This window comes from Mchenga conophoros, linkage group LG1 (assembly GCF_057382185.1).
Source record: "Mchenga conophoros isolate Kocher_MC1m ecotype Shallow Benthic linkage group LG1, M_conophoros_male_GT1.1, whole genome shotgun sequence".
Classification (NCBI taxonomy): Eukaryota; Metazoa; Chordata; class Actinopteri; order Cichliformes; family Cichlidae; genus Mchenga; species Mchenga conophoros.
In genome coordinates this window covers 25,174,576-25,186,994 of record NC_140526.1, presented here as the reverse complement: position 1 = coordinate 25,186,994, position 12,419 = coordinate 25,174,576, and the positions used below count along the sequence as shown (strand labels likewise).

Here is a 12,419-nt window from a genome sequence, read left to right as displayed (position 1 = left end):
GTGTGTCTTCAGCGGATGTCACTTCATGTCACATAGTGATTTCACCCTTAGTCGGAGAACGATATGGCAAAACACTCCCATTTGATGCTCCTAGTGAACACACATTTCGTCTGTAACAGTTATATTTGTGAAATGACTCATGGATTTTTGCACATTGTTCTCTCTCTGAGTAATCATAAGCTAATATTTGGTCTTTTATGTGACATGGACAGAAATATTGTGCCTATGGTTTGTATTTGTTGTCTGTTATTATTCTTTTCTTTAATCAGAAAAAAAAGACTATTTCTTAATTATAACTTAAATATAAAACAACACATTGACTCAAGAGCCCAGTTTACAGACTTGAAAAGAAACAGCAAAATAATGACTGTAAAAATCAATCCGATCATGAGCAATTATTATGATTACTAAACTCCTTATTAGTTTGTATAGTGTGTCAGAATTTTGAACTTTTATATCAGGACATCATAAAAATGATCTACTCCATACTCTGTTTTCAAATTATGTAAATATATCCTGAGATGAACAACAACATTCACACTTACATTATTTATTGAAAAAACAAAACCCCAAAATGCACACACAGTGTGCGAAAACAAAGTATACCCCATGATTCAATTCAATTCAGTTTTATTCATATAGCGCCAAATCACAACAGAAATCATATGACCCTCGATGAGCAAGCAACAGTGGGAAGGAAAACCTCCCTTTTAACAGGAAGAAACCTCCTGCACATCCATGCTCATGGCCATCTGCCATGACCTGTTATCAATAATAACTTGAAATAACAATTTTCTGTAATTGATTAAATATTAATATATTTCTTTTTTTAAACACATAATTAAACTTCAGAACATAAATCTAGCATACTTTTGTTTTACTCTGACTGTAAATGCTTCTATTAAAGGCATGTTATACAAGCATTGTTTAAATAAACAATTACAAAATACACATTAATAAAATAAATCAAATAACTTAATTAGATATTTATGGCAATCCAACATGTTATTTCTTACCCTGTGCCATTTGTGCCATGTAAAAATTTTAGTTTAATTTCTTTTTAATACAGAATCAGGACTAAACAAAAGAAAGAAGTTGACACTGTTCACTTTATGGAACTAATGCAGAAGACGACTATTATCACTAAATCCTATTTTTTAACCATGTGGTCTCATTGAGATCGGAGTGATGATGGAAACAGTTGTTAATGTTAATTAAATAACTACTTAGTGGTTCAAGACACCGTCTGTATTGTCTGTGGATATCAGGCTGCTGTGGCTCAGGTGGTATAGTGTTGGCCATTAATCACAGGGACCCTCCACGTGGCCAAGCAACTGGCTTCTTATGACAAGTGATCGCCTTACAGGAAAACTCTGTCTCCATTGCTGCACGACTGTCTGCGTGAATGGGAAACACTTTGGAAAGCTCTTTCCAGATTCAAGCTAAAGATAAAGTGAGCTACATTACTGTGAACTTACCATTATTACGTTTAACCCCCAAAACCATCAAAGAAACCTTTTTACAATGTCTGCTGGTGTAATTACTCGATAATATCATGTGAAATGTTGAAGTATTTTTCAGTAATGACTGAAGTGAAACTACATCATAAAATCACAATGCTTTAATGTTTAATTTTGTGACAGCGTCTCAAAGTGCAGTTATTCTTTGCAGAAACCCTGCCTTTGGCATTTTTCATTACTGGTAATTGGGAGTTGAAGAACCTGGACGGTAATAGGACAGTGTTCAGTTTCCACACAGAGACTAAGAAATGAATGGCGATATTAATGAACTCCTGCATTTTAAAAGAGGTGAAGGCAGGTATTTTTGAACAGCTCCCATTGCAGTAGTTTCTCTGTGCTGGAGTGAGTCCAATTACAATACACTTTGCTGTCTTCAAAATTACTCAGAGGTAAAGCTTAAGATAGTATGAACCGTTGTCTTTGGAGTCTTTTATCTCCGCATAGTGAAGAACGGCTCCTGGGACCTTCTGAGGGGAATAATGCTTAGCACTGCTTAAATGCATACAGAGATTAATTTCATATTCCCGTTGAGGTTTCTGTTTCACTCAGAATTATGACTGTGACCTTGACAACGGCTAACGTTTAGCCTCAACTTAGACAGGAGCTTTAATCATCACAGTGCAGATGCAGCCAAAGCCTTGTGGCATTCATCAAGTTGTTCACGGTAAAGGAAGTGTTTTTACAAGCTTTACTCTGAACACAGGGCATGTCTTTGAAAACTGACAATTACTGTGAAGTGCAAGAGGTCATTTTTAACTAAATAAGGCTTATTGCTACATTAACACTGCATGAAACAAACCTTGGCCTGACAGGATTTTTTCTTTAATTTAGCAGTTAGTTTAAAACAGTACATTCAAAGTTTTTTAATAATTCTTTTGCCTTGGTATGTTGTTATTATTCCCATGCAGTTAGCAGGTGTTGTGTGGGGTGGGGGGTGGGGGGGCCTTCAGCCCACAAAGGCCACCCCACCAGACTTGCTGTAAAACCACCACACCTGGTGCAGGACCTTTTGTTACCTGTGTACCCCCTGTCCCCCACTAATAGCTATTTCCATTCACCTGGGGCCCGTTCTTCGTACGTCGCTCACTACATCCAAGATCAAATGACACATCCAAGACCAAACCATCGCGCTAACCGTGAGCTCGCTAATCCGGTTCCCCGAACACACCTGCTGTTGACGATTAGTACAGCTGGCTGAAGTAATGTGCGATCACTGGGTGTCGTAAAAGGGGATGGGGCAATTGTGGCTCAAGAGTTGGGAGTTCGCCTTGTAATCGGAAGGTTGCCGGTTCGAGCCCCGGCTTGGACAGTCTCGGTTGTAGTGTCCTTGGGTAAGACACTTCACCCATTGCCTCAAGTGCTGCATTATCTTTAGTTACATTGATGTTATTTATTTATGGTGAAACAGTGGTGGAATATCGCTGTTGCTTTCGTATAAATGAAGCGGACATACCTGCGTGGCCGCGATCTAATCCTGTTTACATAAAGTAAACCTGCTCCCGAGCAGGTTTACGCTTACGGCTCTGTTGCTATGACAGCAAGTCCCGGATGAGCTTCGGGGAACCGAACGATCCAGGATCACGCGAAATCGTCAACAATCTAATCCAGCTAACTTACTTAGCGAGGTACGAAGAACAGGCCCCTGGTGTTTATACATGTTGTTTAGCTTTGCAGGTAAGTTTTTTGCAGCACTGTTTTGGTTTGATCACTTTGTTTGATCAAGTTTGATCAAGTGATCAAGTTTCATTTTTCTGCTCCACACTGATTCAATCTCTGCCTTTACTTTTCTACAGTGTTGTTTGTTTTGCAGCACCACTGGATTACTTTATTATACTAATTTCTTAGCACCAACAGTGCTTATTCTGGACACCTTGACTGCTGTGGTTATGTAAGTGGAATGTAGTGGTAACCCTTTTCTGGGTAGTAGCACTTAGACAACAATCAGAATTGCATTAACAGCTCATAATGTTGCATTTCACTGTTGCTCAAAGGAAGAGGTGCAACACAAACATGCAGGTTTGAATACTAAGCTTTGTCTTTTGTAACACATCCCTGTGTCAGCACACGCTTGTAGATTTGAAGTCTCCAGCACGTTGTGAACTCTTGGTCCGATTTCCTCCTACACAAACTTAAAAGTCACATATCTGCTACACACAGGTAAGTACATATACAAATAATTACTCATATGAGCCGAAGTACGAGCTGGTAGGGCTGACAACAACAGGTAGCTCAGGTCAAGTGCTGCTGTTGACCCGCACAGTTTAAAAACACAAAGACATTAAGAATGATAACATGAACATCTGAGTGAACATTCACTGCCTAGATCCAACGGTAAGGTTAAGGACCCGCATTTATTCAGGACTATGCTTCTATTCTCTCTTTTTTTTTTTCATTTTCAGACAAAAAAGAGAACAGTCAGCTCTACTGAGAACCAAACTAAGAAACCCTGCTGTCCCAAATGTGCTTTCAACATTTCTTGATGTGTGCTTTCAGAAATTAATGGCGTCTGAAGGCTTTCCCCAATCGGACACACCTCTCGAACCTCTTGGAGACAGCAGCGTGGGGCTTCTCAATCTCTTTCTGTCTGCACACAACTTTTTAGTCCCTCTGAGAATGGTGTAAACAGTCTCATCAATATAGTGTTCACCACTGTCTACCCACCCACTGCTTCCAGATTATCAGACAGGACTAGAGCACAGGTTTTACGATAAATCATCTCATCCTTTCCCTCCTTGACTTTCCTTTTCACTCACCCTCATTTTTCATCACTCTGAGACTCCCTCCTCATTCATTCACTGATCACTCTTCTACTACAGGGAAATGTTGATCACCTTAGGAGACTAAGGCAACTTCTGTATACACACAGTGCTAGGAAAAAGCATTTTTGCCTGGTTTGATTTCTTTATTTTTTGCATATCGGTCAAACTTACACATTTCAGATTAAGCAAATTTTAATATTAGACAAATCCATCCATCCATTCGCTTCCACTTATCCTTTTTCAGGGTCACGTGGGGTGCTGGAGCCTATCCCAGGTGTCTTAGGGCAAGAGGCAGGGTACACCCTGGGCAGGTCACCGGTCTGTCACAGGTCTAACATAGACAGAGACAACTAATCGCACTCACGTTCACTCCCCCATTCACACATATGGGCAATTTAGTGGTTGCAATTAACCTAACCCCACTAACTGCATCTCTTTGGACCGTGGGAGGAAGCTGGAGTACCCGGGGAGAACCCACGCAAACATGGGGAGAACATGCAAACTCCACACAGAAAGACCCTGGATGGTGGAATTGAATTGTGTAAATTGTGAGTTTCCTTCTCACTTACTTTTATCTTTATATCCACTCTTGGAAACTTGGAAACACACAGTGAATTATTCCAGAGGGTGTAGCACACAACAGACGACTATCCTGTCAAACAATGAGAGGAAATGTGCACTAATTCTTAAAATATGAAAAATTCAGCAAATGCTTATATTAAACCTGACTGCTAAATGCTTTTATGTTGGGTCATAATAATGAATCATTGTCCTAATTTTTTTTTTTCAGTTCATGCAACAGCTTTAGCAATGCTGCCATCGCTTTCAATTTTGAGAGATGAGTTCCATTCTATTTACTGACCCACTTATTATGGCTCACACAAACATGGCTGCCACCGCTAAGACCATCCCTACTACTCCCCATGGGCACTGACCCATTTGCCAGAGAAGCCAACCCTCAAAATTTCACATTTTCAGATCACATACAGTAAGTCATGCTTAAATCCGTTCTCTAATATTTCTCCTCTGCTGCACACCACCATCTAATATCCATCCCTTCCAATTCCCACCCCCTTTTTTTCTCCCCATAGCTTTCCGGTGCAAGGTAGGTGTTCTGCTTAACATTAGCTCCTGACTAAGGTCTGACACATCTCTGCATCCAGGGCAAACCGACTGCCAGTTCCATTTATGACAGAAGTCAATATATTATTCATGCCTCTTAATTAAGCAGTGAAGCAGCAGCTTATATGAATAACATGCAGAACATCGAGTTCTTGGATGGCACTTTGAATGCAACTTTGCCACCACATACACAAGAAGACACGATAAGAAATGGCACTGAGACAGACATCGCAAAGGAGGTGGTGCTTTTATCTACAAGAAATTATGTTATTATGATCATTTGAGGAAACTTACAAATGAGAACAGAGTGCTCATTATCATGATTGCACACAGACTGACTGATATTAAAGACTGTGAATGTTATACAGGACTTTAAGAACGCACGAAACTCCAGAAGATAAACAGCTTCCATTAACCATAAGATTTACCCACACAGCTACCTCTAGGGTTTAAAGAAAATGGTCCACACAAGAGAAAATATCAAATAGCAGCACTTTTGTGGGCAAAATATTTCTTGTTGGAGGGGAATTCAGACTGCTTTGAGCTGAGAGGAATTTCTTAATGTTATAACAAAGGCAAGGAGAAGAGCATCTCGGCACAACTGGTTGAATCTTTAAGCAGATAGATTACAGCAACCCAAGACCACACAGTGTAGTCCCCATCAGCTAAGAACAGGAAACTGAGGTTACAACTCACATGGACTTAACAAAAGTTGGATCACAAATTGTAAAAATCTTACCTGGTATGAGTTTCAGTGTCTGTTGTCACATTCTGATGGTAGGGTCAAAGTTTGGTGCAAACAACATGAAAGCGTGGATGCATCCTGCCTCGGATCAAAGGTTCAGGCAGCTGCTGCCAGTTTAAAAGGGTGTTGGACAAATTCTGTGCACACTTTCAGCCCCTTAGTACTAACTGAGCATCCTTTACACAACACAGCCTACCTGAGTGTTGTTACCGACCAATTCCATCCTACACTGCATCAACCTTCTGATGGATGCTTCAGGACGCTGCTATCATGAAGAGGCATCTGACAAATCTGCAGCAACTGTGTGACGTTATCAAGCCAACATGGGCCAAAATCTCTCAGGATTGTTTCCAGCACCTTGTTGAATCTGTGCCATGAAGAATGAAAGCAGTTCTGAAGGTAAAACCCAAGATGTACTTAATAAAGGTTACTTTTATAGTGATATGGCAACAGATTTCATTATTGATCATACAGTTTTTATGTTTATGCTCTAGTAAACGTTCAGTTCTGTAGTGGAGTAGAAATATAAAGTGATATAAGGTAAGATATAAGGTAAGTACTTTATTTAGTGCAGTGCTTAATATAGCAAACCTTTTTTAAAAAAGCCTACATTGTTTGTTTATGTTTGATTAATGACCTTATGACTAGTTAATTTCCTGCTGTTTAATCAATCCTTGTAGCTCGCATTGTAATCGATATTTGGAATCTGTGGAGAAGAATAAATTCTTGGACTTCTGTTTGACACAGTAATAAAGTTATTATTTATTGTTTATAATGGACAGTCTAATGAATTAAAATGTGGTTACAACCGTTTCTGCACATTTGCGTCTCTGTGAACATCAGTAAGTGTAGACACGTGCTGCAAATGTATATTTAGAGCAGATAAATCCAGGCTGTTTCGGGAAGCCAGGCTGTTTTAGTCTTTGATATTAAACAGAAAAAAAGGAGAAGTGTACTGTACCTGTTGGCTCTAGAGCCATATGCCTCTGACACGGTAGTATGCAGAACCTCACTTCTCGTCTTTCGTTCTTTTTTTTTTCCCCGAGTACAGATCAGTGTGGTGACAAGCCTAACATCCACTGCACTGGCTCACTAGATTCCTCTCTATCTCAAGTCAAGTGGTGGGTCAAAAAGGATAAAACCGTTTTCTTTCTCTTCTCTGATGCATGCTAATGCACAGTCTGTCAGTACTGAGGTGGTAAGGCCCTCAGGGAGGGTTTTCACTGAACTTCTTGCACGGAATTTCTTGTCTGTAGAAAGATCAGGGAGGGTAATCTCTGTCTCTGCTATCCAGGATTGTTCTGCTGTGTAATTCAGTCTTTATCCTAAATCCAGGGAGAGAAAGACAGTGGAGAGAGAGACAAAGACAGAGGGGGAAAGATTTATTTGAAAATGTCTAATGCAAAGGGTTTAGGGCATTGAGAGGAAGACACTTTTTAGGATGATACTAGATGGAAATACATTTCCACAAAAACTCATTATACAGGGAAAACTTGTCCAATAAAGTAGCGGATAGCCAAGATTTTTAATCACTGAACTGCAGCTGTCAATTGAGCATTTCAGAGACAATGTTTATGTTATGGGAATGACCTTGGTGAGTCAGTCTATCACAATATGGAAGCTCCAGTGTTGGTTTGAAATGAAGCATAAACACACAGTGAGTGGGTGCAACACTCTGCATCTGTTCCTATTGGTTTAATGAGTACAACCTACGTGCCAGTGAGCCACAACATTAAAACTACCAACAGAAATGATTGATAATCTTCGTACAAATCAATCTTCTGAGAAATAGCTAGATAACTTCAGCTTTAACTCAGGATTTTCAGGGTTACAAATGTGTTTCACTACCTCTCTCCATGGTAACGTGTTTTGCTGAGATAAGAGTTCAGCACATACTAAACCAACACCTACTGACTAATCAATTCACCATTCGTTAAAGATCCTATGGACCCTGGTGCACAGAAAGTAGGAGGCCCTGCAGTTTATTTGAGATAGTTTGCAGGTTTTTATCTGTCTTTGATCATCAATAAGAAACTTGGAGCAACTTTAGTTTTTGCTTTTCTCTTGCTGGTTGAAGCAATTTTGATCCTTTTAAAAAGAAAAAAAAAATCTATATCTTAATCTAATAATATGATTCTGAAATAGCACCGCAAGTCTTGCACTTGTTGCCCTTTTATAAAACGACCCCATTGTCGATGAGAGTCCCTAAACATGGGGCTGGTGCGTGGTAGAAAAACGTATCCCAACATAGAGCAAAAAAATGTGAGCAGGAATGGCTCGAAGACCACAACAAAGAGCCCAAAGCATCGACACAACCTCCAAAGGTTCAGGGTTATGGGGCACACTGGAACGAGTCCAGTCCCTGGAGGCCTTCACTCTGCAACCCAAAGGACCTGATGCATGCCCCAAAATCCTGTCTACCGTGCCCCGCGTGCTCAAAGACAGTTTTGTTACAAGAGACCTGCACAATATTAAACAAGTGGTTTTAATGGCGTGGCTAATGGGTATATATAAAAATATATTAATATATATGCATACAAAAACTTATTTATGTCTTATTATACAGTACTAGGTTAAACCCATTTAATTGCCCACTCCCATGTGGGAGTGAAAATTGAAAACCAAGGTTTAATTTCATAGGTCTCTATTTTCAAGGGACTTTTTCACTGTCTCTAAAGCCCTCACACAATTACTTGTCATGTAAAAAGCAATTACAATCCGTGCCTGGATGAAATGTGTCATCAGAGAATCCATTAACAATGTCCTCAGACCTTAATATTTACAGTCACCACCCTACTTTCAGAGGCAACACTGAGTTTTATGAGTTGTGAAGGACAGTTAAAAGGCACATAGTCGTTGTTAGATCTGTTGTTTTAGGCAGTCTGTTTGAGGCAAGTAGGATTTCATAAAGGTATTAATTGCAAAGTTATTATATTACATAAAATTATACAAGTGTTCCTGTTGCGTTCCTTTATTTGACATCAACAAAAGCCACTTTCTTTGTACATTGTATTTATTTAATTAAACCAGTGTGAGGATTGTGTAGGTGAACTACAAAAAGTATGTATGCAGAAAACAGTAGATTATCTCCTCTAAGGAGATGAAAAGCGGTATAAATAAAGCTCAAAATTAAAGCCTATTATACCTTAGGAGCTCACTAGTATGTAGTACTCACTATTTTTCTTTCTTTTTACATTTCTGGTGTAGAAATGTTAAATCAGTCCGCTGTAATGCTTGTGTTTCTGTCTAAAACTAGAACCCGCTAACAAGGGTGGCCCATTCTTTCAAAAACTGAAGCAACTACACTTAACACCTGTTCTCACATCACAGTTAGATCATATCGTCTCACAGCACGAAGACCACAGGTAGATTTTAATAGCAGTAATGATGGCTTGGTTGTTCCACTATAGTGAACTGGAATAGATTACTGGTGCAGCAGCTCCTCAAAATGGAATACAGCTATCAAACAAGGCCCTAATGACCAGTTACCATCTTATCTTAAAAACATCATAGTAGCATACTATCCCAATATCAAACCCTACTTTCAGAGGACAGGCTTACTTGTTGTTTCCAGAGCCTTCAGCAATAAGGCTGACTTTCGGTGGAAGAAGAACACCTGTTTTCCTCCCATGATGCATTAAGCATCTTTTCTATACTCTCCTCTCTTTCACGTCACATTGGCTGTCATTAAATTTGCAAAGTGTTTGCTCGAAGGGGAGTTGCTATTTATTGTAAGACCTTGAGTTAGTCGGTGTTAATGTAGAAAGGTTAGGTCCACAATTTGACTAAGGAGTGTCAATTGTGACATGAATTACAATAATTCTGTGTGATATGCAACCATATAATACTGGATTCACATTTAAGTTTATTACAAGATCAAATATTTATCTAAATTTTCACCTAGAAAAAAAAAATGTTAACACAAATTGGGAAAACTGGAAAATTGGCTTCAGACCCTGTGCTTCTTACACATGAAGTATGCAGCTGGGCACTTTTTCTATGTGTTGGTTGCTAACGTTGAGGTTTGGAAGCACAGCCCGTTTTAAAAAATGGTCATCCATGTAGCCACTGTGACATAAGTCACTCGTTAGCGCTGTCCCTTTGTGAAGACTAACTCAGAATTGTAGCTGTTTTTCCCACCTTGCTGTTTGGGAATCAGATGTAATGAAGATGGTAGTGACCTCCAGTTATTCTTTTTATTTTGGCACTAATTTGTTTCTTGTGACTTGTATTTAGTTTTACTTCCTTTTGTCATGACCTTGGTTTGCTTATGTTTGCCTGCTGTTTCCTATCTCCCTGATTGTCTTGTGTCTATTTATGTCCTAATTCTCTCTTTCTCATTTCATGCTTTGAATGATTTTTTTTTAATTGATGAGCTTTGTAGGTTTTGCACCTTGTGAACTTTGACTGCCTACCTTAAAAATGTCAGCTTTATGTTTACCTAATTTGGCTGTGAGTCCTGTTTTTTGCTGAACCTTCAGACATGAAGCATAGAGCAAGTGACTTCATTTATTTCAGCGCCATTTCAACATCATACTGTATTTCGTTTGCACCACAATGAAACAGAATTAATTCTTTTACAGTCACAAGGGTTTTTTTTTCTAAGAACAATTCAAAATTATCAAGTGGATCATGCAGGAAAAACTCAGCTCTGCCTTTGAAATCCATGTATTTTGTATTTCATCTGGAGTTTGGCCCTTTCACACTGCTTTATCCATAATTGAAGCACATAAATAATTGTACAGACAGAAAGCGTGATTGTAATGAATAATTCTGGTTCAGATGTGAAGCTGTTTCGTGTTGTCCCCATTGATACTGTCATGTGAAAATGAATAAATGGATGTTTGGGGGAGCTACTCCGATGTGTTGAATGCAGCAAGGCAGCAGGGTTTTTTAGTTTCTGCCTTTTTTCTCTGTCAGAAACTCTCTGTCAGTTCTGCTGCCTCCACTAACAAAATGTGACACTGACGCAGGTTTGACAACTGATAGATTACAAGTAGCAGTTAGTACATTGATCTCACCTGTAGTCGACGGCGCTTGACGCTACCTGTTTCTTGCCTGTTTCTCCTTTTCTTTCACTTAATCTTTCACCCTCAGAAACAGGAGTGCAGTAAAATTTACACCGTATGGCTCATTATTGGAACAAAGCAAACTTTTGTGTTTTTTATGGACCAAAAACTACATTACTGTTACCAAGCAGCAAAGGGGACATATTTGCACAGCTGCAAATGATATATGACCATCTAACATTTGTACATGTGTATTGTCATCTCATTATGCCTTTCTCCTCCTCCTCCATCACAGCTCCCTCATTTCCACCTCATCCACTTCCTCCTCACCTCAAGCCTCATCTCCAGAAGTGGTCAGAACTCTAATACACAAAAATGTGCATAAACATCATATTTATTCCTGATATTGACGGAATTACTTATTATCAGCAGATTAGACAGGCAACTCTTCCTGTCCCCTTACAGTTGACAGCAAACAGCTAAACAACAACAGCTGGTTATAAGCTAACATAATGGCAGCTAATGTTAGGCTTGAGTGTCCTACAAACCATACTTGCCCTCTGATAAACAGTTTGATTAGATTCCCAAATTTCCTGAGAGGTTGTTGACTAAGTGTCTGAGTCCAACAATGTTAGATAAACTTCAGAGACGGTTTCATTAATGTTAGCTAACAGTGGCTAACAACAGCGGCTAACAACAGCGGCTAACAACAGCAGCTAACAACAGCGGCTAACGACAGCTAACACCATTACAAAAAAGTTCAGAATATCACCAACAACTGCTATCAGGATGAAGTGAGCTTCACTGACTCATCGACTCTTTACACAAAATTTTATAGCATCCTCCAGAATAAATAGACATGACACACATTGACAGCTGAGGTACACAGCAGACTGACAGCCTACGCTGACTACAGATGAACAGCAGCCAGAGCTTTTACTGCATTGGCCACCATAGCTAGGAGTATGCACTTAAACTGGAAGGGGTAAGAAAACAAAATTCAATTGACTGCAACTGATCAATCTACTGAGATCTAGCAGGAATATATAAAACACTGTACCTTTAAAGTTTTCCCAGTTCCTTATTTATATGAGTTAAATGGAAATTTATTATTTGCATTTAATTATTATTATGTTTTAATAGATTCTGAGTAGCTTCATACTGTCTTGTATCTTGTATCAGCAGCATTGTGGTGCAGAGTTTTGCACTTGTTCTCTATCTTTTCTCCAGGTGTTTCACTTTCCTCTTACAGTTCAATTGCTTG

At 39.2% G+C, this 12,419-nt stretch overlaps 1 protein-coding gene across 1 annotated transcript in view; it reads right to left on the bottom strand.

Moving 5' to 3' along the window:
- Positions 1-6,960: 6,960 nt before the first annotated feature.
- LOC146583435 (glypican-6-like) overlaps positions 6,961-12,419 on the bottom strand; it is a 163,562-nt gene continuing 158,103 nt past the window's right edge. Inside the window, exon 10 of the mRNA XM_085271570.1 lies at positions 6,961-7,471. Coding sequence (XP_085127696.1) covers positions 7,467-7,471 — 5 coding nt within the window. The 3' untranslated portion in view covers positions 6,961-7,466. The remainder of the gene's footprint in view (positions 7,472-12,419) is intronic.